This window comes from Plenodomus lingam (assembly GCF_022343315.1).
Source record: "Plenodomus lingam strain CAN1 chromosome Unknown scaffold_20, whole genome shotgun sequence".
NCBI classification, from domain to species: Eukaryota; Fungi; Ascomycota; class Dothideomycetes; order Pleosporales; family Leptosphaeriaceae; genus Plenodomus; species Plenodomus lingam.
In genome coordinates, this window is record NW_027093974.1 from 2,259,674 (window position 1) to 2,283,558 (window position 23,885).

Below are 23,885 nucleotides of genomic sequence, written 5' to 3' on the forward strand. Positions count from 1 at the left end.
GGGACGGGGGTTTCTTCAATCGCATAGAGGGGAATTGCGGGGAAAAAACAAAGGGGTTTTATCTTGTCATGATATTTATATCAAGCAAAAGTTCATGGCAAATTGGAGAGGGTATTTTACTTCATTCATTCATAATCCATATCATCTTTTCCTAATCTCGTCAGCCAGTCCTTGACCAGGAAGAGACTGAAATTGGCGTGGGGGGTATCATATATCTCGTGGTAAAATCATTCCCTGACATACCACCATGTCTACTTTTTGCCTTCCCCTTCACTCCCGCCCCCAAGTATCGTCATCATCAATCGTGCCCATAATCTCGACGCCCTGCTCCTCCTGAAACGCAACCTGTTTCCCCTTGTCCCTTTTCTTCTTCTTACCGTTTTCCTTCTCCCCGGCCTCGCCACCCTCATCATCCAGCAGGCCCGCAGCGGCTTTCTGGCGATTCCGTTCCTCCGTCTCTGCCTTGGCTGCTTCAATCTTCTTCCGCATAATGGCCTCATCAGCGGCGAGTTGGCGCTTGATTTCGTCGGCGTCGACAAAGGAATCGTCCCTGCGCTGTGAGGCTTCGAGGAAGACGTCCCAGTGGGATACGATTTCACTCTGACCGTGTAGGGCGGCACGAACTCGTTCCGGGTTCTCGCGTTCCTCGCGCGTGAATTTGGTCTTGATGGAGCGGCGGGTTGAGCCGGGGAACATTTGGGATATCATTTGGAAATCGGTGCCAAAGGACTTGAGACCCTGGTAGAATAAGTCGGTGCTCTCGACGTTCCAGCGGCGGCCCTGGCCTGGGAGGATGAAATCGTTGGGGAAGCGCTTGTTGTTCTTCAGAAAACTGCGCAAGGTGATGCGAGCGGTGATGTCTTGGTCCTCGATGATTTCATACTCGGCAATCTCTCGATCTGCGTCGGCTTCGCGGTTAATGGTACCAGAGTCGGGTACAAGGTAGATTTGGCCTTCCACCTCCCTGATACGTGGGCCGGAGGGTTGTTCGCTCTGAAGAGCTGCACTCGCTTCAGCCAGAGCCCTGTCAGCAGCTTCTTGTTCTTGTTTAGATATCATGGGTCGGGAATCTTCCTTCCTTCGTCGCTCTTTGACTGCCGCCCAGTCCACCTTGCGCATCTCTTTCTCTCGCCTTGATACTTTTCCAACGCGAATGTCGCGAGACGCCAATACACCCATGTAGGTTTCCTCAGGATCAATGGTTTCGTCTTCAGCATCCGATGGGGTCGGTTCTCGTGGCGGACGGCCTTTGCGCTTGGGCTGCGTTTCGGTTTCGCCCTCTCCACCCTCAGCCTCAGTGGTGTTCCTCTTCTGTGCCTTTGGTTGGCGCGGCTTCCGGCGTGGAGCTGTGGCTTGGACCTCGTCTGCAGGCTGCGCAGCGTCGCCTTCTGCCTCTGTCCCTTGGACGACTGCAGACTTCGCTTTCCTGGGCTTTCGCACCCTTTTTGGTGCAGTCTGATCTTGGTCATCGCCTTCAGTAGGAGCCACTGCCGCCTTTCTCTTCCCCCGAGCCTTTGCACTGAGTCGTTTGCGTGGGGGCAGTGATCCTTCGTCATCGCTATGCTGTTGCTCTAAACCTTCGGCATCTGCGTCTGTGTCTGTAGGAGTTGTGACCGTAGCCTTCGTGCGAGTCTTCTTTGGAGGAGCTGCAACCACCTCGTCCGTCTCATCGTCTCGGGGGTGGTTGACAGCTATCCACGGCAGTCGTCTTCGCTTGCGTGAAGGTGGCTCGACATTATCTGGAGCAACGGGTGTTTCGGCTGCCTCGGCCACGGTACCCGGAGCAGTGAAGGGTGTTCCTACTGCTTTCGCCCGTGCTTCTTCTAGTGGTTGTAGGGCATTGAGCTCTGGCTGTGGAACGGGTGGACTTGCCGGGATGTGGGGACCATGTGTTACTGCTGGTTCTTGCGTCTTTTCTCTTGTGGTATGCACTGGTATTGATGTAGGTATAGGCGTAGGCGTAGGCGTAGGTGCGCTTGGTGGTGCGGGTTCTTGGGTCGCGGCGGGTGTGGGTAGTTGAGTGAGGGTTGAGGTTTGGGTGGTAGGTGTATTTGAAGCATCGGGGTCTGAGGCTGGTACGGGCTCTGGGCGAGAAGGGTGTGGTTGGACATTTTGCGCCGACGCCTCAGGTTTCGGTCTGGCCTCTGATGGTGGTTTTGGTGCTGGTTCTGGTTGTAGTTGTGGTTCTGGCGCAGAAGGAGCGGGCTCTGTTGTGGAAGTCGCAGGCCCAGATGCAGACGGCGCAGGTTCAGGTACAGAAGGAGCGGGCGGTGCTGCACCGGGACGTCGTCGCGCAGCCTTGGGTGCAAACTTCTTGCCCGTGGTGTTCTCTGGCCATGGGTTAGCCGTGGGCGCACACTATCGACTGACTGGCTTGGCTGACAAGACTCACTGTTGATGAAAGAAGAGAAGGTGGCCGCTGGCTTGGGCGCCTGGCCTTTGTCAGGCACTGGCGGCGGCGGTGTCGCAGCAGCACCAACAGTGTCTTCTGCAGCCATGGTGGCCGTGTGTGTGTGTGTGTGTGTGTGTGTGTCTGTGTGTGTATATATATATCTGGGTGTCCTGGCCGAGCAGGTGCACAAGGCCTCGCTGTAGGCTATGTACCGACTATTCCGTGTGGGCGTCCATGATTATACCCAGTAGAGATTCCTGGTAAATAGCGGGCCTGTCAATGTCCATGTCCCCGTCCTTGTCCTTGTCCGACCAGCGACGACGATATTGTATGGGCAAGCCGCAAAGAAAAAGATTCAGCAAAGGTGATGCCGTGATTGATTGGGCAGCGTGACAGGGCAGGCTTGCACGTCGCGTTCCAGCGTTGAATGGGTCGGCAAGGCGCCCGGACCATGCCGCTAGTACTCTTACAGTTGTAGCGCCACATCGCTGGCTTGGCGTGGAATCTTGCACCTCGTTCGAGGAGCCGTTGTCCTTCTCCTCCTCACCCATCCTGCCAACCTCCTCGCCTCTCTCATTGCTACTCTCGCTCGCTCGCCCGGCCGCATCCGCCCTCCTCGCGCTTTCGCTCATCCATACCCTCAACCCAGAATCCGTTTCTGTGGCTCTTTGGTTGGTGACTCTGGCGGCGCGCTCTTCTCACGTGCCTCCCCCTCGCCCGCCGTCGTCTGCTCGATGAGGCTCGAAGCAAGGACCGTCGTACCCCCATCGCTTGACGCTGTCAAGATGGAGGATCGCAAACGGCCCATTGCTGACGACTCAGCTCCTCCTGCTAAGAGGCAAGCCGTGACTGTCAACGGTGCCCGCTCCCACCCAGATGCTGACGTGCCGTGGAAAGATGACATGGAGGTTCGTTTCGCCCCCTTCGTCCTTACCCCTACGCGCGCATGCCCGTCTGCTCCGCACCTTCTACGCATGCGCTAACCTCATTGTCATCTCCAGGCTTTCCAGAAAGACGCCATCCTGAGGCAGATGCGCGAGTTCAAACGCGAGAAAGCAACCGTCGAGTCGCAGCTCAGTGAGCTGGAGTCGCGCACCAAGTACCACGACGACCATCTCCGCACAATAGACGCTTGGTTTGATCAGGTCAGTACCCATTGGGAGTTTGATTGAGGTGATGCTAATGTCTTCTTAGCTAGTCGATGACATCAAACTCCTGGGCGCCGACACACTGCCTGCTTCATCAAGGGACCTGGCCTCGAGGGAATCACTTCCAGCTGCCATCTTCTTCGAGGATAGCACACTGTTCAAGAAGCACCTCTCCAGCCGCCAGGAAAAGATCTTGTCGTCACTCTCCGGGGTGTTTGCAGCCTTTCCCCCTAGTAGCCCTGACGTTGCAACTTTGCAACAAAAACTTTCTCAGCTGCTAGCCCACGAAAAGGAACATGTCGTTCAGCTCCAAAGCGTCATGACTGAGAAGGAGCAACTGTCAGACCGTCTAGATACTGCGACCCACCGTTATCTTGTGGCTGAGAAGAAGATTGATCGGCTAAAGAGTCAACAAGTCCAGAAACTCGAGCAACAAGCTGTTGCCACAACTCATGTCAAAGAGGAAACATCTTCAACCAGCAATGGCACTGAGGCTGCCAACGGTCATTCTCCTGGCCCAGTCAGTGAAGAGCTGGAGACTGCAAGGAGGCAAGCCGTGGCTGAAGCAGCGAAACGGAAAGAGCAACTCGAGGAAATTGAGCTAGTTAACAAGAAGCTCACTGAGGAACTTACGTCCCTGAAAGTCAAACTTACCGGCCTCTCAGACGACGATTATGCCAAAACCGATCTTTTCAAGGCTCTGAAGCATCAGCACGAGGATGTTATCAAGCGCATCAACAACCTGGAGGCGACGAATATCCAATTACGTGAAGAAGCCCAAAAGTACCAGGCGGAACGAACAGCGTATCGCATCAAGGTCGATGATGAGGTTCGTGGAGCCCTTGCTGAATCGGAAAGTAATGTCTCTCAGGCGGAGGCAAACCTTGCGAGGATACGAAGTGCGCGAGACGAGCTGGTTGCCAAGAATGCCATACTTGAAAGCAGCCACAAGGATACCAAAGCGTCTGTTCAGCAATCAAAGGAGTTGGTCAGCGCGTGCGAGAGTCGGATTGCCGCTCTTGAGTCAGAATGCGAACGATTGCGCTTGCAAATCTCGGAGCAACGAAGCACTGAAGAGTCGCCACCCCAGATGGACGAACTGACCCCAGAGCAATTGCGCGCCAAGGTGAGCAACCTTGAGAATCAATTGAAGCTGCTCAGCAACGAATTGCCATCAATAGAAACAGCATGGAAGAAGGCACAAGCGATAGCCAGTAAGAAGATTGCAGATATTGCCGCTAACGAAGAGAGCATTGCAAAAGCACACGCGGATAAAACCAAGGCAGATCAAAAGTTCTTCGCTGCTATGAAGGCCAAAGGAGAACTAGAACAGCAGGTCCGAATATTTCGCACTCAAGCAACCAAATCTACGGAAGTGATTGCTCAACTGAAAGACGCAGACTCGTTGAGTCGGTCCCTTGTCGATAAGTTGGAGAAGCAATGTGCAGAGATGCGTTCGCAGATGGACGAACTCTCAATCCAACACCGCCAATTGCAGCAAAAAGTCAGCGAGAATGCCATCACGTCTGAAGGTCACGTCAGCCAAATTGCAGATTTGAAGAAGATTGTTGAGACGAAAGATGCCGCCTGCTTAGCTGCTAAACATGCGCAACGCGAAGCCGAAGTTAAGAGAGACGAAATGAGCGCACAGATTGTTGGCCTTGAGAAGCAAGTGCAAACATGGAAGAAGAAGAGCTCTAGCAATCAAAGCTCTGAGACCGCCATGATGGAGGCAATGATTCAATGTCAGATATGCAAAACTAAGATTAAGGATACTCTGATCAAGACATGCGGACACGTTTTCTGTCACGTCTGTGTTCAGGATCGTCTAAACAACCGAGCGAGAAAGTGCCCGAATTGTGGCAAAGCCTTTGGAGCCAACGACACGATGAAGATCCACCTTTAGATTCCACAGATTCTTTCGAACGACCTTTGTTTGATATGTACATCACCGACTTCACCCTTATTCGCCGGTTCCCTTCGATTCGAGCGGCAGGCTAGCTATGTTTAAAGCCGAGGTTCTTTCATCGAGATATGACCGGTTTCCTATTTGTCCAAATCGATCTGAGTCAATTGACCAGCGGCATTCAGTGCGTGCAATATCCAGGCGCGCAGGACTTGTGTACGATGTAGAAGATGGCTGCATGGTTCACAGCCACGTAAAGTTCCTGGCTTGTTTAATTAAAGATTTCTTGTTTCTTCTTTCGGACGGTAACGGTGGGTGGATTTTGGACACGTTGGAAGCTATGTGAATGTAACGAACGAGTCTAGTCTAGTTGGAGGGAGGGAACGAAATGCAATCACATACCTCTGCGAAGCGCCTTCGTGGAGTATCACGAATCTTCAATCAGGAATAATGATGGCAAATTTTGTCTTATTTTCTATTCTCACTTAACAGTCCTCTCACTGAACCGATCGCCAAACAACTCAAAATGCTCTCTCATGACAACCGTATATTTGACAAACTCCTCCATGCAATCGACCAGCCTATCCCTATTCCCACTTGGCTTCATTCTACTCCCGCCACCCCCTTCCTCAGCATCAGTAAATTGCGTATAAGCCATGGGCACACTACTCTGATTCGGAATAGCAAACATTCGCATCCAGCGGCCCAACACCCTGAGCGAATTCACAGTATTGAAACTCTGGCTGCCGCCCGAGACTTGGGCGATTGCCAATGTGCGGCCTTGTGTGGGACGCACAGAGCCCGTCGACAGGGGAATCCAGTCAATTTGATTTTTAAACACTGCAGTCAGATTGCCGTGCTGTTCGGGGGAAACCCAGATGTGGCCGTCGGACCATTTGCTGAGGTCTCGTAGCTCTTGGACTTTGGGATGGGAGTGTTGGACGTCGTCCTGGTATGCGGATGTCAGATGCTGAGGGGATGCATGGGGGTCAAGAGGAAAAGTTTTGCACAGACCTTGACGGGGAGGCCATTGGGGTTGTAGACGCGCACGTCGCAGCCGAGGCGGTGCAGGATGCGGCTTGCTTCGAAGGCTAGGAGGCGGGAGTATGATCTGGGCGGGAACAGGTAGGATTAGTTTCTTTTTTTTTCGGCGTGGGATCGCGTCACAATGTACGTACCTTTCCCTCAGACTTCCATAAAGAACAAGGACCTTTAATCGGTCCTCTCCGCGCTTCAAGACGTTGAGATCAACCATTTTCAAAACAGTGCTCAGCTCAAGTTGAGATATCCAGTCATCTTCGGCATTTGTGTGGTCGAGCAGAAATGGTCGATATGTCGTTCGCATAGTGGTATCATCCTGAGCATTTGGGATTGCCAGAGAAGTGGTTCGATATGCTGGGTCAATCGTGGTACCTGTTCTAGTGCGCTCTGCAGAAGTATTGTTTAGATCGCCATTTGCGATCGATACCATGTTTCGTAGCGGTTGAAGATTGCACCGAGGGTTTTGGAGTGCTGATATGCTGATACGCTGCAAAGATTGACGGATGCTCATGGGGAACGGGAGTCAGGTAAAGAATGGTTCAGTGCATGTGTATCAAAGCATACAGATTTGATAACTGCTCAAGCGAAAGATGAAGATTGGACAATGAATGAGGATGCGGTCTTGTTTGGGTACTTAGGTAGTGTGGAAGATGTCACTGCTTGTATCTGATTCGCTGTGAAATGGGAAGACCTTGCATTACAAGCGGCCGCCGCTAGGCCTCGACAGTCGGCGGTAGGAACATATGTGACTCCTGTACCGGTAATGAAGCCTACCAGGTATCGGTCTTTGACTCCTGTCAATTGTGCAGAATTCTGTTTGGCTTTTATTTTTATTCCTATCGATCAAGGATCTGCTGCCGGAGGTGCTGCCAATTGCTACCGACTACGATATTCGTCACTAGCTTCCTCGAGTATTTTTATCAGGTGCTCCAGGTCACCGAGAGTACGAGTTTCTTTAGGGAGCAGAAGAGAGACAAGAGACAAGAGCATGGCGCCGGGAGAGTTCAATATTGTTTCAATGCTGTCATGCAGCGGGCCTTTCCCCTTGTCGAAGTTTCATCGACAAGAGCTTTCATAACCGTCACATCTTGGTCGTTTAGCGATCCCGATGTGATCCTGTGGATATAACCATACGTGTACCCATACCTACGATAGCCATTGGAGTTCAGCGGTAATTCTTTGAGATTTGCCAGCTATTGCAGACAATTTGATATTCAGTCGCACTAGAAGAAATCTCTATTTTGCTTCATAGCATGCTGCATGCAAGACCAAAGAACAGTGTGGTTTTGATGATGATATAGTATGGAGCAGGCCGAGTTTTCAGCTCTCGACTACGAGTAGAAGGTAGCATCTGATCACATGGTTTGATCGATAGTGATAGGGAGGGCAAGCAACATGCTGAACAGTATGTAGTCGATGTCGTGTACAAGAGAGGAGACTTTGTGTGCGCTACCGGTAAGGGAATGCCGAAGAGCCGCGAAATAAGTTTCCCATGCCCCACCATCCAGGGCGTCATCACGAACATTGACTGGGAGCTCCGAGCATCGAAGACTTCTTGTTTCACACATTTCACGGCAAGATGGAGCACGATACATTCACAGCAGGTATTTACTGATGGTTCACCCATATCTCCTTGCAAGACTAACTAGATCAGCACAATACAAGACTAGTGATGCGACATCTTTCGCGCATACGTCGGCGCGCGAGAGATGGCCTGTGATCCTTACCCAAGGCATTGATGATGTGCACCGCGCCACATATGGGACTACCAACGATGAGGCGCTGAGCGAAGGCAAATGGATCGTCTCAGAGCTGGCGAAGCTCAAATATGAAGTCCAGCACGACCGCGAACTCACACCAATTCCGGATGATGGACAGTCTGATGTTGCCGCGTATAATGAGGAACTGGCTGCAAGAGGCAACCCAAAGTGGCACAATGTCCCTTGGCTGTACGCCGAGTGCTACCTTTACCGGTATGCTATCTTCTACTCTAGTGTTGCTGCTTGAAGCAAGTGCTCATCGCCATAGCTAGACGCGTGTCGAGCATCTTCAAGCGGACCAAGCAATGGAAATCTTACGATCTCTTCGCTCGTCAGAAGATGTCCACATTCAAGTCATCGCGTCCTGCCGTTCTCGAACTTGCCGCTCGCTACAAAGACATCGTCACCGACCTGCGGGAGAGGCGCACATCGAGCAGCGCACAAATATCAGAGCAAGTGGCGGAAGCAGAGAAGATTTTGTTTGTCGAGATGTGTGAGATTTGTTTGTGGGGTAATGCTACAGATCTGTCGCTTCTTACTAACCTCTCGTATGAAGACATACAAAAGCTACAGGGCTCAGAAGCAAGGAAGAAGGCAGAGAAGAATATTCTCGTCAATGATCTGGACAAGGTATTTGAGGTATTGAGCGCTGCTCGAAAGTCAGGATCGAAGAACCGTCGTGTCGACATCGTTCTGGACAACGCCGGCTTCGAGCTCTTCGTTGATCTCATCCTAGCTGGTTACCTAATCTCAGCTGGCCTTGCTACAACCGTCGTTTTTCACCCAAAGTCAATACCCTGGTTCGTCTCAGACGTACTGCCAGCCGACTTTGCTGCACTCTTGTCTGCTCTGGCCAACCCACAAGGCTTCTATAGCACACCCTCGGAGGATGAGAAGCAAGCTGGAAGAGAGCCGACTCCGCTGTCTGACTCCGAGCACGCGAACCTGCAATTCCTGTTTCAGAGCTGGAGCAGTATCTACGCCGAAGGTCAATTTGTTCTTCGACCAAACGACTTCTGGACGGCTGCTGGCAGCTATTGGCGTCTTCCCAAAACCCAACCGGAGTTGTACGAAGACTTGAAAGGGAGCGAGTTGGTCATCTTCAAGGGCGACTTGAACTACAGAAAACTCACGGCCGATGTGAGTCATACCACAGTCCAATTAAAATGCATATACTGACTATGGATAGGCCGCTTGGCCGGCAACGACTCCCTTCACAGAAGCGATTGGGCCTATGGGTCCCGGTTCTGGTATCCGCGTATCGGCCCTGCGTACGTGCAAGGCCGACGTCGTTGTAGGATTAAGAGAAGGAGAAGACGAGAAACTCAGAGCGACTGAAGGTGGCGGTGGAGACAGTGGTGCGAGAAAATGGGCCTGGAACGGCAAGTGGGCTGTTGTGCAGTTCTCTGATGGTAAGGCTTAGGAACAGGACATCATTTGCTACAGCTTGCATTAGGGCTCTCGCCTTTTCACCATAGAAGAACCTAGAAAACATTGAGTTTACACGGTGGTCTCATGCAGGTGGCTATGGCATGGCCAGAATCCTTCTCAGTGAAACTGAATAAGGTTCTAGGTCGCCTGCTATAGCAAAAGTCTAGAGGCTATAAAATAACATCATCTGTGCTTGACCATCACCACAAATGTGGCTAGAAATATCAAAACATCACATCAATCGCATACTCAATACAATGGCTGGCCCCCCTTTGCAATCGTCACGGTACCGGTAACTGCCGGGGAACCAGCGCCAACGCAAAATCTACGAAGGCACACGCCGCAGACTGGAGAAGGAGCGAAAAGCAGGGATAAGCTGGATAAGCTTTGCCTCAGCTGGATAAGCTTTGCCTCAGCTGGATAAGCTTTGCCTCAGCTGGATAAGCTTTGCCCTGCGTTGGCCTGGCTGATTTACGAGTTTTTAGTGTGACGCTAATGTCTTTAGAGTTTCCCCAGGTTTTTCTACGGTGCGCTAGCACGGTCAAAAGGTTAAACGCTCGTAAGACGAATGGAATCATATCGCAGATACGCATGTCTGCCTAATATGTGTCGAAATAATTGCCCTCCTATCGTTATTTGCTTACCGGTATAATTCGCTTGCTTACAGGCGCGGGCCGAGAACGTCTCTTATATCCTGGCTTTCATGAGTTGTGTTAATGATTGGAGGATTAATATCTAAGAAGCCACGGGGCTATTACAGAGTTTTGGTAGGGGAGAACTTACGGCGCTGTTGCTGGAGATTGTCTGGCATATCATCGTGTGTTCGTTACAGTATCCGACAAGTAAAAAGGGTCAAATGTAGTGTGGATATGATCGTCTCTTGTCTAGTCTAGCAGGGAAATGGCTACCATATCTAATGCACGATCATAGGAAAGGCACACGTGATAACACAACCATGGCCATACCAATTGCCAGGTTGGTCTCCCGGAGTCCCGGCTGTTGGCCTTGCGGTCTCATACCAGTCACCACGGACGATTCACCTATCCCAAACGCATAGTACTTGAGTCGATCTCTTGTTCTCTCACTCCGGCTTTAGGCTCCACTAACTGTATCCTGGTCTCACGCAGAACTCGATTTTGACTTTGTGTGAATCAAAATAGTGCTTATGGAGATTGAGAGTCGAAGAAGGAAGTTAAGGTTTGGAACAGTATACAAGGGTCTAGATGTTCCTGCACACTCCAGAGTAGGGCTAACAGGTGCAGGACTTCCATCTCTCGCGTGGACAAAGGAATACGACTATATTCAGGAACTTGCAAGATTATAGAGTAGCCCCAACCATGGGATAACACAGGCATTTTTTCCTATCATAAAAAGGGAGGAGATAGGTACTGACACGTTGGATCTCGGTGAGCAAGGTATGCAAAGCTAATGCCGTCCTCGGTGCTGAGTATCTTTGTCATGGGGAGGCGTTTTCATGCCTATGGTGACGATCACTTGCATTTTCAATTTCTCAAGATATGCTGGGTTCTAGATCCTAGGCATGACATTCACTGCAGTGGACTATCGAGCCAGATTGGGATCATTTGAAGGCGCAGTCGGTGATCAGGGATCAGTTATTCGACCTCTACAAAATCTCGGGCAAATTGTAACCCCATTCAATGCTCATCTACAGCCTCTACCAAGACCCTACTAGATAATATTGGAATGCTACATAGAAACTTTAATGAGGATTAAGGGCCGGGTGAGACTTGGTGAATCTGTGTGGATATGGTCAAGATCACCGAGGGCATCTCTATATAAACGTGCACGTATTCATTTTGGAAAAAGCATCACGAAACAACAACTCCTCTCTTCCTATAACCAGTACCTTCCAATCACCTACGCATCAAGCTCTCAAACGCAACCACAAAAAATCACTTCCCTCCATCAACATGCAGTGTAAGCCCTTCGGAAACAATGCCCTTATTCAATCACAAGCACTACGGTAAAAAATTGTTTACTGTAGAATGGTACGCTAGGGGTTTACTATATAGGTGTAAACTGACCTCGTGTATACCCGTAAATAGGTTTAAAGTGGTAGTTTACTTTATTATAGGTGGTTTAAATTAAGTATAAAAAGTAGTTTTATATCTATTATACGCTATAATACCTAACTAAGACTAAAAGGGGTAGAAAAGATTAGCTTCACGCTATACGCACATATGACATAATAATAAGTCATGATATTTTTACTAATAGGAGGTGGTGATAATAGAGGTGGTGGAGGTGGTGATAATAGAGGTGGTGGAGGTGGTGATAATAGAGGTGGTGGAGGTGGTGATAATAGAGGTGGTGGAGGTGGTGATAATAGAGGTGGTGGAGGTGGTGATAATAGAGGTGGTGGAGGTGGTGATAATAGAGGTGGTGGTGATAGAGGTGGTGGTAGAGGTGGTGGTAGAGGTGGTAAAGAAGATTAAAGAAAGGAGGGGTAAAATACTTAAATAGTTAGTAGGAAACTAGTTATTACTAATACTAGTAGATTAATAGAAGTAGAAATAAAAGTAGTTTACTTTTGTGGAATACATGGTATAATAAACCCTATTTAGGTTTACTTCTTCTACCTAAACCACTTCTTGGTCTACTTTAGATAAATATGGCTACTGTAAACCGGTTTTGTACTGTAGTGAAGCCTTGAAAACTGACACTATTGTAGTCTTCACCGTCCTCGCCGCCGCCAGCCTCATGGCCATGACCTCTGCCGTCGCAGTCTCTGATTCTTTGGTTGCTCGTAAGCCTATGACTGTGGGCGAACTCCGGAATTCGCCGGGGGCTTCCAAATATTCGGCGGTATGCGCGTTGTGCCTTATCGGCTGCAACGCAGCACAAGAATTCAATAGCTGCCCGTGCTGCCAACCCCGAGGAGATTGCGATAAGCAATGCCCGAATTTCGGATAAGAAGTCCCTTGTCGGCTATCGGATACAATTTAATACAGTTGAGATACTATTTGGGATTTTATGTAATGCAGGAAAAAAGAGGCGTGAAAATGGAGTGGATAAAAAAATTGCGGGCACAAGCGGGTCAAAAAAATTGAGATAAGTGTAGTTTTCACTCGCTTTGATAGACTCTACCAATGAATCACTATTGCTTTCTCACACTGTTCTTTATAATGTCTGCCCAAGTATGAAGAGTTGCCTAGGCACTACCATCGGCCTTCCTGTGTTACTCCTGTTAATGCCTAATATGAGGGAAAAGACAATTGTTTTGACGGCTGCAAGCAAACTTGGTCCACAGTAGTCTACGTACAGTGGGAAATGTGCCCTCTATGTAATTTGTTGAACTATCACCAAGACAGTGATTACAAACCGAATCTAGAACATTCGCCGTGAACAAATAGACGTTCAATATGGTAGGCCAAGGTATCTCTAAATAATAACCACATGTAACGGCATAAGTAGATATGTCTTACCTGTGGCAATAGCTAGTAGTACCTATTATCTTCTAGATCATGTGTGGAAAATCCAGTTTGTAAGCCACGTTACACGTACACTCCTCCTAGAACCTTACTCAGAGCTAATTGCGAAACGATATAGAGTGTTATTACCTAGATAGAAGTTTAGCGATGTATTGTTATACTGGAAAAAGGAAGTCCTTATTGTCAGACCATGGCGTGCGCGCGCATGGCTGACTATAGGGTATGGTGTGCCCTGCGCCTATATATACTGTTCCATTCGTTTATAATCCATATTCATGGATTATATGCTCACCTTTTTGGGTTGTTTGGCGCAGTGGAAATAGACACCGTGTCCTAACACTTATGGGTTTCCCTATAATTCGCGCGATTACAAAGATCTAACCAAATTTGTCCCTGGCTGCCTAGTAACGAGCTGTCCAGCACTTGTATTTAATGTTGTGAATTATAAAAGAAATTAATCTTAGTACATTTCTACGTATATCTCTAAAGCACGTTTTAAGAATCGTGGGATTATCATTCCAGGATGAAGTACTGTGCTAAGAGCCACAAAATTTCTCCCGCAATCCAGCCACCTCCACACTCCTAACAATTCCTGGGAACATACATAGAATCTAAAAATACTCACATAGCGCGCGCAGAAACAAGCCCTACCTGAACGCCTCACTCTCACACTTATCGCCCCCCAAAAACCACTAGTGTCAAATCGGTCCGAACCGTCAAATCGCCTGAACGTTTGTTCTCGGGAATTACTTTCGCAAAGAGATGCTACAGATTCAAACTTTCCTGCTCCCACAGAAAGCTAATAGGCATGGTAGGTTTAGATTATAAAAGTTCCAGTATGAAATGTTTGAATTCTGTTCATGACGAACGCATGGCCTGTGCGGATGGAGAAGTGTGAATCGCTGTGTATTACTCGCACCGTTGGTGGCCCGGGTGATTAGTCGACATTGTGTCATGCAACGGCAATGTCTGTGAAAATAAGTATGAGTGAGTCAATTGCGGTTTAGATTGCTTAAATCCCAAGACCCAAGGCAAGGTGGCTGCGTGGTACACGTGTTGTTGATCTCCAGAGACAAGATCAGGTTGTACTGTCGACATGTATAGATTTATTATATGTGTGTGAAATAATATGTGAGAATATACTCTCCAATAATTCCAGGCTGTTAAGCTGCCTGGATGAAGAAACTGAGTCGTTTTGGGAATGTCGCCCGACGTCTATAGCACTTACACACTCCCCGGTTCATGCTAGACACGGGCTCTGGACAAGCCGGCGTTTGCTAGTCGTATGGTCTCCTTCGTATAGCGCGAACTGCTTTAGTCACACCTCTGACTTTCTCATACAAATGAATATATGCGCAGGATTGTTCTGTCATGATTCAAGCTTTCTTGAACTGCTTCAGCTTCTCCTGGACAGCCTTTTTCACATCAAATCCCTGCATAATACTTCCTCTTCTTCTCCTCTCGTTAAACTCTGTCATCACTTCTTGCACAATCTCATCAATTTCCGCCTCCGTGTCATCTGGGATCCCGAGGATTGGACCCTTTCGCTGGCTAACCCCACTCTCTTGGGAAGTTTGCCTCTGTAGTCTCTCCCCAGTCATCGCTTCTCGTGCGGCCTTCTCGACTTGTGGCTTGTCGATGGTAGCAGGCGCTGGCACACGAGCAGCTTGGAGTCGCGTGAGCTGACTGCGGAAAGGAAGTGAGCGCGAGAAAAGCGCGAAAGAGGCCGCAACTCCAATCAGCGCGTAAAAATAAACACGGGCCCAGACTGTGAGTGTGTCGGAAAATCCAAGTAGAATGAACGGAACGACGACGAAGGTGAAGACAATTTGGGTAAGAATCGTTGTGAACCAATCGTAATACTTCTTGGTTGGCAGAGGGTCCTTGCCGTCAGGGGTCATGAACAGAGGGCGTATCATACGGCGACCGTCTGTGACAATCTGTTAGCAGTGTGTCACTGGGCAATGGATATCAAAACCTACTTTTGGCAGCAGTCTGAACAAATGAGGCAAGCACAAACGCAAGATAGTACCCCGGGTAAAAGCCGTGCCAGAAGGCGCTCGTGACGAACGTTGCCAAAGTCGCTCTGAAACCTGGTTTCTGGCCCTTGGGGGTGACACGGAGATACATGTAGTTCCTAAGCCAATGGTTGGTGTTGATGTTCCAGAAACCAAGATACGCGCGAGCATTTTGAGCGGTCTCAATCTCCAACGGCTTGATATTTGTGAGCCGATCCCACTTGGCACGACCTGTCACTGGATCTATGCCATTGTAGCCAATGCCGGAGAGAATGCATGAGCCTTCAGACAAGCTCCATACAGCGTAGTACTTCATACGCACTGTAAGCCCAAGCATGTATAGCTGCCAAACTCGACGGAAAAAGTTGTACGTCATGTACTCATCACCTAAGAAGTAGCTTGGATAGTACAACGCAGAGAACTTGAGGAAAGCTATCAGCCAAAGTGTTCCATAAACACCTTTGATAATAGCTGGTAGCCCACTGCGGGGAATCTTGCGCTTCTTGCGCGTAGGAGGTGCTTTGGCAGGATCAACACCGGGTGGCAGGGTGAACATGGTAGTTGTGATGTACTCGCTATAATCAGCGTAGTCGAAGGCGGGACCTGCCATCATTGCTGGGAAGAAAAAGACGTAGCCCATGTAGTCCAGAATATTTGGCATAGTTCGGATTGCATGGTTTTTCTGGAAGTCTGAGAGATCGGATTCTGGCAGGCGGCCGTCTTGCACATTCCAGCAGAAAGCGGTAAGCTTCATGACTAGAACCATCTGTGCTCCTGTGATGTCAAAAACGGAAGGATCATTTACTGCTTGGCGGTAGATGTGATTGATAGACATGTGTCCCATCAAGAACACAAAGCCAATCCATGGCATGAATGGGGAGTTGATCCGAGAGGATATGAGGTATGCTCCACCGGCGCTAATGAGGATGGTACGAAGACCGTTCCATAGGTTGAAGAGGCCGACCAGGTAGAACATGGAGACACTGCGATATCAGGTGATATTCACATGAAAGTGTTTTGCGATGACTCACGTTATCACGAATACGTTCTTCTGCCATGGTTTCTTGTCTGGTATCCTCTTTAAGATAGCTGCTAGGGGATAGGACAGATAGAAGGTAAAGACTAGCTTGACTGAACGGTATCAGCGGGCGAGACAGCACAACGAACAGCCATATTTTCTTACGCTCATCGACCGAGTTTCCAAGTGCTGCAGCAGCATACTCGAATGCTGGCCAAGTTGTCAGTGGGGCGAGTCGAGACAATGGAACAAGGGATGCTTAGTCAACGTACGTGCGTTGATATATGGCAACATGATGCAAGAGTATCGTATCTGGTCGATGATAAGAGGGACACTCGAGCATGTTCAAGGAAGGACGGTCTTCGGTAAAGGAGATAATCGAGGAAAAGGCTTGTGCCAGAGTGGCTTGTCTTGTCGCCATGACGTCGGCCCACATGGTAAGTTGGAATGTGCGTTTCCCCCTAACCGCCCTGGGACCGTGCGTCGCGACCGCGCTCCTACTGGCTGGATAGTTTGCGATTTGTTCAAACACACGTGACACCACGACATCAGCGCGCGCCCATGTCGACATGAGAATACACAGTACACAGACTGTACGAGACACGACCATCACGTGGCCACAATGAGTTCGACATACAACCTTGAGCCCAATCCGACGGCGAAGGTGGTCCTACACACCACCTTGGGCGACCTTGAACTCGAACTCTTTGCGAAGCAGACCCCCGTCACGTCGCGCAACTTTCTACAGCTGTGTCTGGATGGCTACTACGACAACACCGTCTTCCACCGCCTGGTGCGCGGCTTCATCCTCCAGGGAGGTGATCCCACGGGCACTGGCCAGGGCGGCGAGAGCAGCTACGATGGCGCACCCTTCGCCGACGAGTTTCACAGCCGCCTCAAGTACACGCGCAGAGGTCTGCTGGGAATGGCCAATACGGGCACCAAGGACGACAATGGCAGCCAATTCTTCTTTACGCTGGCGCCTACTCCCGAGCTACAGGATCGCAATACCCTGTTTGGACGTGTTGCGGGCGACACCATATACAACCTCATGAAAATGGCCGAAGGGGAGATTCGCGAAGGCAGTGAAGACCAGCCCTTGTATCCCACAAAGATCACGGGCGCAGACATCATCATAAATCCTTTTGAGGACATGGTCAAGCGGACGCGATTGGCAGAGCGGACGGCGCCCGAAGCACCCAAGGCCAAGAAGGCCAAGAGGAAGGCTGGCAAGAATGTACTTAGTTTTGCAGACGAGGCAGATGACTCCATGCCACTACCCGTTGTCAAGAAGGCAAAGTTTAACACCAAGCTTGTCACTGATGACGGACAGAAGCTAGTGTCTAAGGCATCTGATCAGACAAGAGAGATTCCCATTCGCAAGCCAAGTCGAAAGTCCCCTTCCAGACCCAGTTCACCCAAACCAACCCCAAAAGCTGCACCACCAGAACCACCCAAGGAGAAAGCTCCGTCACCACCGCCACGAGAGCTGTCTCCCGAGTCTGAGAAGCGAGCTAAGCTTGACCGTGTAAATGCCCAGATTGCAGAGTTGAAAGCATCAATGAAGCGCAACACAGGATCTAGTCGTGCAGAACCAGTGAAAAAGAAATCATTGCTAGAATCCATGGTCCCTGTATCCACAGTGCGCGGTCGCAAGAGAGGCGCAGGCACAAACTCAACTCAAGAACAAGCCGCTCTAGACATACTTTCCAAGTTCAAATCCAAGCTGGAGTCAGCCGAGCCAGTAGTGCCAGTCAAATCCAAGTCTCCCACCATCGGGAGCAACATAACTGATGTTGACAACGGCGCGTTGGACAGTAGTAAAGTCGACGACGAAGAAGAAGTTGCTTGTGATTTACATTTCATCCCAGGCTGTCAATCATGTAAAGCATGGGACAAGCAGGATGAAGAGGAATCAGATGATGATGCAGGGTGGATGGCGCATTCCCTAAGCTTTGCAAAAGACAGACTTGGCAAGGATCTGGAATGGAAGCGGAAGAACGAAGAGGACTTGTTAGTCATTGATCCACGGGAAGAGGCAAAACGACATAAAGCTGGGGTCAAAGGCAAAAGAGAGTGGGACGATGCTAAGGGGAAGAAGAAGATACAAACATGAATAAAGAATACCAAGCTAGTTGTTCATCTAGACAATGCAAGTCTGTGTGCTTCAGAATTGTTGAGTTATCGTTGTCTAATGGTAGTCATTCGGGTCACTGACGGTTTCTTAACTACTTGCAACGTGGTGTAGTCTACCTATCAATCACAGCGCAGTCTACTGCTACTATGCTTAGGCCAAGTCTCGCCAGTATCCCTAATGTTTGCAGCTAAAGGAGCAGAGTTATGCCAAGCGCTAGCTAGTGTGGTGCTGTGTCTGTCTGTTTGATTACCTCTCACCTTCACTTTCACTATGGGGGCTTGCCACAGGTCTCCCCGCCCCTACCACTACTTAAGCTAACCCAAACCCTACTCTAATACCTTCCTTCTACGACCACAACTATACGAGCCGCACACAGAACCTGCAACTGCTTGAGAGCCTAAAACACTTGTTCCTTTAGAATAACCTGTAAGTTCAAGCATTCTGCTACATGCCTTCTCTTGTCTGCAATCGCAAGCACTGTAGCATAGACACAAGCAACCACTACGCCTATAACATAGCTTACCATGGTAACATACTTAAGCCTCTTTGCCTGTATTGCGTCCTGACATCTATTCTACTTGTCTATCATTTTTTGCGCATACTAGGAGCACTGTCTTTAGTTATATGCACTGCTAATCCCACATCCCCATCTAGCTCCCCACAACCGCCACCGATCGCCCACCATGCCGATTAACTGGCAAGACAAGAACGTAGCAGACCGTATCCTCGCGGCCATAATCGCCTCCCACAAGAACCAGGTAAACCACCACCCACTATTTCCAGATCGCTCTTACACCATCCTTCCTGATCACATCTCTAATCACATTTCTTTCACCTACCACCCACCACACCCAAACCAAACCAACACACCACTAATCCCCACCTCCAACCCCCAGATCAACTGCGCAGAAGTAGCCCGCCTCTTCGGCCAAGAAGCCTCCTACGACGCCATCGAGGGCTTCCTCCGCAAACCCAAGAAAGTAGCCGCCCAGCTCATCGAAGAAGCCGAGGGCAAACCATGTCCAATGAAGAGTCCGCGTAAGGCGAAGCGCAGCGCAGCAACGCCCAGTCCTAGAAAGCAGCGGGGTTTGTCTTCTGCAGAGAAGGGTGCTGCTGGTTTTAGTGCTGGTATGTTTGTTCCCTTTCTCTTGTTCGCTTTTCCTTTTTTTTTCCCCCTGTATTTCGTCATCACTGTACTGGTGATAAGGCTGCCAAAGCCCAACATAAAGAGAAAATACACTAGCTAACCAAACCCCCTTCCCACCAAATTAGGTGTCACATCCGGCCGTGTCCAAAAGCACGCCACGACTGTGAAGTCGCCGAGGAAGGAGCAGCAGTACATCAAGCCCGAACAAGTTGAGGTTATTGAACTCAATGAGGATGCAGACGAGGTCTACAAGGACTATGTTGAGGGCCAGGATGATGATGAGGATGATGATGATTTCGAGGACTTTGTCTGAGCGGAGAAACTTGGTGTAGTCTTTTTGCCGTGACAAAAGGCAACTCTCCGATGGATACTTTTTGTAGAGTTGAGAGCATCTTTGCTGGGAGTTCCAGCAGGCAAACTACTTTGGTTTTGGTGGAGGAAAGGAGTTGCGCAATGCTATGAGCAATGTTGGTGTATTCATTGCATCATGATGGACCTTTAACCCAATTCATGAGAAATTGCCTTCCTCATCTTGTTTCCCACAGTGACATACCACATCTACAATAACCCCACCCCACCCACCAGCACAGCCAAACCAACCACCCCCCTTGCACTCGCTACCCCAAACCCACCAGCACCACCCGTATACACAGGCCCCAAGCTCCCTGTCCCAGACGGCACACTCCCATTCACCGTGTGATTCCCACCCACCAAGTCCGGAAACAAACTACTCGTATTCGCATCCACAACAATCCAATTCTTAATCAACGCACTCCCATTCATAACCGTCTCCCACTGCTCATCCGTACACTGTCCGCGATCCAACACGTAGCACTGCGACCCGGGGTCAACAACAGGCTCATTCGTGATATTGGATATATCGCTTGGCCCGACAGTGCTGTAGTCCGGCATATCCAGCGTCGAGGTGTTACCAGTTGCGATATCGCGATTAAACAGGGCGCGTTGGAAGATTCGATAGGCAGTCTCAGGCTGGTAAGCGGGGACTTCGTGGCCAGCTTCGTAGACGCGAGTAAAAGAGAGATTACCGTATTGCCGGACCTGACCGCCAATGTAGGTGTCGTTCACAACGACGGGGGCATATCCGGCGCTGGCAAACGAGGATGCGTTTGCGTAGGGTATGGCGAGGGAGAGCAATTCGCCGCCATACCAGTTGCAGGCGTAGTCGCGGTCGCCGTAGACGAGGCTGACTTTGATACCTTCTTCGAGGAGGTAGGCGAGATCTTCTTTCCAGCCTGGACGTGGATAGTCACCCATGCTGCGGAAGGCGCGCGAGGAGGCTGAGTTGGATTGTGTCCAGTTGAGGGGCACGCCCAGGCCTTGCTGGATGTGGGGTTGGTTTAGCCAGCCTGCATACCAGGGCGGAGGGAAGGATGCGGCTCCTGGTACAGAGATGTCGTAGTAGTTTAAGTCTGTGTCGAAGTATGGGTCGCGAATGTTCTCGGAGCAGAAGGTCTCTGCTGCAGCGCAAATCTTGTTGACGGTATCGTTGAAGCCTTGGTTTGTAGGATCAAATGCAAGACTCTGGTTGCGACAGTCTTCGATTTGATCGAGACAGCCTCCTTCGCGGTATAGGTTGTCCAGGACCTCCTCATGTCGAGATTCATTGATGGCCTTGATGCCATATGAGTTATTGAAAGCCATTGTCGGGTATGATGGCCATTGGACGTAGCGATCAATACAGCCATTGATGATTAACAAAGTGTCAAGGTTTAGAAGGTGCGTTTGGCCAGATTCAGTCCATGTTCCATTCTCTATCCTTTCATTCTGCTCCTGGAAGTAAGCTGCAAATGCGGGGCCGTAGCGGCCACCATAAGACTCCGTAGCAATGGAGATGCGACTGTCATTTGGCTTGTGTTCTGGGAATTCTTGAAACCAAGTCTGCGCAAAATGCCAGAGAGCCCGTGCAGAGTTCTCGGTGCCGCGTGTGGTGAGATTAGAGTCCTGGCTAGGATATGTGCCGACGTAAAAGGAAGCGTTTTGAGCTGGGACACCGTCGGAGAAGTCGGCAATTTCGAGATCTCCAGTGTCCATGTTGGTGGTGATGTTGGTCAGCTTGTCGTAGCTCAAGCCGACCTGGACGGGTTGATCGAGATAAAGCATGTTAACCTCGTTATTCCAAGACCATTCATTGAGGTAGGTTGAATTCGAATCTGAATTGATGAAACAAGGTCCATTTTCGCGTAGCAAACCCAACATCGAACTCGAGCCTGGGCCACCTGTATAATACATCATCAGCATCTATCACAGATAGCTTTGAAGGCTGCAGCAGGCTTACCGTTCATCCAAATCGATAATGGCGCATTCGCAGGGTCCTTTCGCGACTCGAAGAACCAGAAGAACGTGTTGATTTCATAGGTCTGGTTCCGTACACCAAGATCGGCAAGGGCATTGGCGGGAAGGTGAACATAGCCTGAGAAGCTTCGGACGCCTTCAGTGGTCTCACAAAGATCGTTCTGTTTTCGAGGTCATTACTTATCTCAGAGGGCCATTTGCCCAAATATAACAAATTGCAACATACTTCCTTGTACGATATTCTAACACCATCTTCTAGCCGCGAATCCAGCACGGTGACATCAACGGGTGTTGGGGGAAACTGAGCATCGGCGACCCAGCTTACGAGCCCAACCGCACCCATTGCGGCCGACAACATTTTGACCATGGCTGTGGGTAAAGGTCTTTGTATACGTGAAATCGACTTGACACATTATGAGAGAAGGCAGCCGCCAGAGGTTTCTTTTGTACCCATGGTTCGCTCAGGATAGCATCCAATCGCGGTATAAAGCGCGACCGAGCTTCCTACCTGGGCCATAGTGTATTCACCGCTACCGTACGACCACTTGAGGCAGCCAGTAGATGACGTTGAGACCTGCGGGGAATTTGTATGGCCAAGGGTGCCAAGAAGGCTTTTTTGGATCCTTGACATAGCCCGCAAGCTTGTTGACGTGCTTGTGGGGTGGGGGAGTTGGAAAAGGCGGGCGGATGGGGAAGGTGGCTAGGTTGGAGAGCGATAAGAAGGTGGCTGATTGCTCCTCGAACCTCGCTGTGTTGTGGAAACTTGTTGAGCAAGTCAGAGACGACATGAGATTTGAGGAGTGCCTCCAAGCGCATCTCGGAAGCCAAAACAACGCAGTTGCTGCTTGCTAGCCCGTTAGTCTAAAGACTGCAAGCGTGTCATTCGCCATGGAGCAGATGGTGGGGCAAAAGTACACACACTAAACGTTGAATTAGCCGATTGAAGCATCCAGTAGCCAACTGCTTCTTGACCATCAGCCGTCCATTGTTCAAATGCAACCGTCAGCAACGAACAGGACAATGACCGTCAGCGCACATGGTATCCTGGCTCTGGCACTGGATATGATTTGCAAGACTTCCAAGAGCGAGGGTTGAGTTGCGCCCAAAAAACTATCGTAACAATGACCCCCCGGTGCTTGGCCACCATCGACCTAGGTACCCTCCCTCCTCGTACTCCAGAGAACGCCAATCACCGCCGGCCACCTTAATCAAGACCGGTAACAGACAAACAGATGGGATATACATGATGAGTACATGCAACGTCCGCGTTGGGAAAAGGAAAAATCATGCCAAAAGAGCACGGACGAGGTAACAGGACGAGATGACAAACCAACGAGCCGGGCATGGAAAGAGGTCAAACAGGTGCGCCCCAGGCGGCACGTAGCCGGCGAGCAAGCTGTATGTCTTTTTGCTGGATTGTGACGCGCTTGGCGTGAATGGCGCACAGATTCGCATCGTGGAATAGGCTGACGAGGAAGGCCTCGGTGGCTTCCTGCAGGGCTCCGAGCGCTTGTGACTGCCATTGGGTAGGTCCGTTCTCGCCCGAGACATTCTGCGCAATTTCTCGCACCTAAAGGACATGTCAGTGGCGAGGATTGGACGTGTTTGCCTGTGCCAGACATACCAGTCGCTGAAAGGGCAGCTTCAGAAGCAGTAAGTCCGTCGACTTCTGGTACCGTTTGATCTCGCGCAAAGCTACGGTGCCAGGCCTGTAGCGCGACTTCTTGCGTTCAGGAGCCGGTCCTGTCTGTCCCACTGCGCCCGTCAGTCAACAACAACAACATGGGGCAAGAAGTGGCAGCCGGGCTTTATCGGTGCGCACATACGTCGCTTGCCAGATTCTCTGCGCTCGCTCGCCTCGGACCTCCCGCCTGTGCTGGGTCTTCCGCCGCGAGATGGACGCGCCTTGTTGCGCCGGATGGGTGTTTTATTCGTCATGGTGGTGGGCGGCGGAGGGTCGTGATGGTGTTTGTGTGTGAAGTAGAACGCGTCGCGTAAACAATGGGAGCGGGCCGGGCGCGCTGGCGCAGTCAATGCCTTTGGGTGGGGCGACGGGGACGAAGATGTGGTTTGTGGTTTCCGGAATAGGATAGAGGTGGTATGGACTGTGATGGAGTGTGAA

At 50.2% G+C, this 23,885-nt stretch overlaps 9 protein-coding genes across 9 annotated transcripts; 4 read left to right on the forward strand and 5 right to left on the reverse strand.

Moving 5' to 3' along the window:
* Positions 1 to 270: 270 nt before the first annotated feature.
* IAQ61_011788 (uncharacterized protein) lies at positions 271 to 3,024 on the reverse strand (the record flags this gene model as incomplete). Its single annotated transcript, XM_003844307.2, has 3 exons — positions 271 to 2,330; positions 2,393 to 2,488; positions 2,637 to 3,024. 3 exons carry the CDS (start codon positions 3,022 to 3,024, stop codon positions 271 to 273), a joined length of 2,544 nt encoding a protein of 847 aa, XP_003844355.2.
* A 102-nt stretch (positions 3,025 to 3,126) lies between these two features.
* On the forward strand, positions 3,127 to 5,446 carry IAQ61_011789 (uncharacterized protein; the record flags this gene model as incomplete). The annotated part of the gene is made up of 3 exons (XM_003844308.2): positions 3,127 to 3,300; positions 3,394 to 3,537; positions 3,587 to 5,446. The coding sequence occupies 3 exons, from the start codon at positions 3,127 to 3,129 to the stop codon at positions 5,444 to 5,446; spliced, it is 2,178 nt and encodes a 725-aa protein (XP_003844356.1).
* Positions 5,447 to 5,927: 481 nt separating this feature from the next.
* IAQ61_011790 (uncharacterized protein) lies at positions 5,928 to 6,917 on the reverse strand (the record flags this gene model as incomplete). Its single annotated transcript, XM_066099352.1, has 1 exon — positions 5,928 to 6,917. One exon carries the CDS (start codon positions 6,915 to 6,917, stop codon positions 5,928 to 5,930), a length of 990 nt encoding a protein of 329 aa, XP_065950871.1.
* A 1,098-nt stretch (positions 6,918 to 8,015) lies between these two features.
* On the forward strand, positions 8,016 to 9,918 carry IAQ61_011791 (uncharacterized protein). The gene is made up of 4 exons (XM_003844310.2): positions 8,016 to 8,091; positions 8,142 to 8,460; positions 8,520 to 9,387; positions 9,437 to 9,918. The coding sequence occupies exons 1-4, from the start codon at positions 8,067 to 8,069 to the stop codon at positions 9,668 to 9,670; spliced, it is 1,446 nt and encodes a 481-aa protein (XP_003844358.2). The 5' UTR covers positions 8,016 to 8,066; the 3' UTR covers positions 9,671 to 9,918.
* A 4,302-nt stretch (positions 9,919 to 14,220) lies between these two features.
* On the reverse strand, positions 14,221 to 16,578 carry IAQ61_011792 (uncharacterized protein). The gene is made up of 5 exons (XM_003844313.2): positions 16,439 to 16,578; positions 16,332 to 16,376; positions 16,180 to 16,279; positions 15,113 to 16,131; positions 14,221 to 15,060 (listed from the first exon to the last, which is right to left on the reverse strand). The coding sequence occupies exons 1-5, from the start codon at positions 16,458 to 16,460 to the stop codon at positions 14,507 to 14,509; spliced, it is 1,740 nt and encodes a 579-aa protein (XP_003844361.1). The 5' UTR covers positions 16,461 to 16,578; the 3' UTR covers positions 14,221 to 14,506.
* Positions 16,579 to 16,788: 210 nt separating this feature from the next.
* Positions 16,789 to 18,282, forward strand: IAQ61_011793 (uncharacterized protein; the record flags this gene model as incomplete). Its single annotated transcript, XM_003844314.1, has 1 exon — positions 16,789 to 18,282. The coding sequence occupies one exon, from the start codon at positions 16,789 to 16,791 to the stop codon at positions 18,280 to 18,282; it is 1,494 nt and encodes a 497-aa protein (XP_003844362.1).
* A 704-nt stretch (positions 18,283 to 18,986) lies between these two features.
* On the forward strand, positions 18,987 to 19,763 carry IAQ61_011794 (uncharacterized protein; the record flags this gene model as incomplete). The annotated part of the gene is made up of 2 exons (XM_003844315.1): positions 18,987 to 19,431; positions 19,576 to 19,763. 2 exons carry the CDS (start codon positions 18,987 to 18,989, stop codon positions 19,761 to 19,763), a joined length of 633 nt encoding a protein of 210 aa, XP_003844363.1.
* Positions 19,764 to 20,008: 245 nt separating this feature from the next.
* Positions 20,009 to 22,130, reverse strand: IAQ61_011795 (uncharacterized protein; the record flags this gene model as incomplete). Its single annotated transcript, XM_066099353.1, has 3 exons — positions 20,009 to 21,687; positions 21,747 to 21,924; positions 21,990 to 22,130. 3 exons carry the CDS (start codon positions 22,128 to 22,130, stop codon positions 20,009 to 20,011), a joined length of 1,998 nt encoding a protein of 665 aa, XP_065950872.1.
* A 987-nt stretch (positions 22,131 to 23,117) lies between these two features.
* Positions 23,118 to 23,701, reverse strand: HH3V (histone H3-like centromeric protein hH3v; the record flags this gene model as incomplete). Its single annotated transcript, XM_066099354.1, has 3 exons — positions 23,118 to 23,333; positions 23,388 to 23,518; positions 23,590 to 23,701. 3 exons carry the CDS (start codon positions 23,699 to 23,701, stop codon positions 23,118 to 23,120), a joined length of 459 nt encoding a protein of 152 aa, XP_065950873.1.
* Between the last annotated feature and the right edge of the window lie 184 nt (positions 23,702 to 23,885).

Excerpts from the sequence above, each read along its gene's own strand:
- IAQ61_011791 (XM_003844310.2), top strand. The coding sequence starts at position 8,067 with ATGGAGCACGATACATTCACAGCAG. Across the intron at positions 8,092-8,141 it reads GCACGATACATTCACAGCAG|CACAATACAAGACTAGTGAT; the intron begins GTATTTACTGAT and ends TAACTAGATCAG. Across the intron at positions 9,388-9,436 it reads ACAGAAAACTCACGGCCGAT|GCCGCTTGGCCGGCAACGAC; the intron begins GTGAGTCATACC and ends GACTATGGATAG.
- IAQ61_011792 (XM_003844313.2), bottom strand. The coding sequence starts at position 16,460 with ATGTTGCCATATATCAACGCAC. Across the intron at positions 16,377-16,438 it reads GTTGCCATATATCAACGCAC|CATTCGAGTATGCTGCTGCA; the intron begins GTACGTTGACTA and ends CAACTTGGCCAG. Across the intron at positions 16,132-16,179 it reads AAGAACGTATTCGTGATAAC|TGTCTCCATGTTCTACCTGG; the intron begins GTGAGTCATCGC and ends CTGATATCGCAG.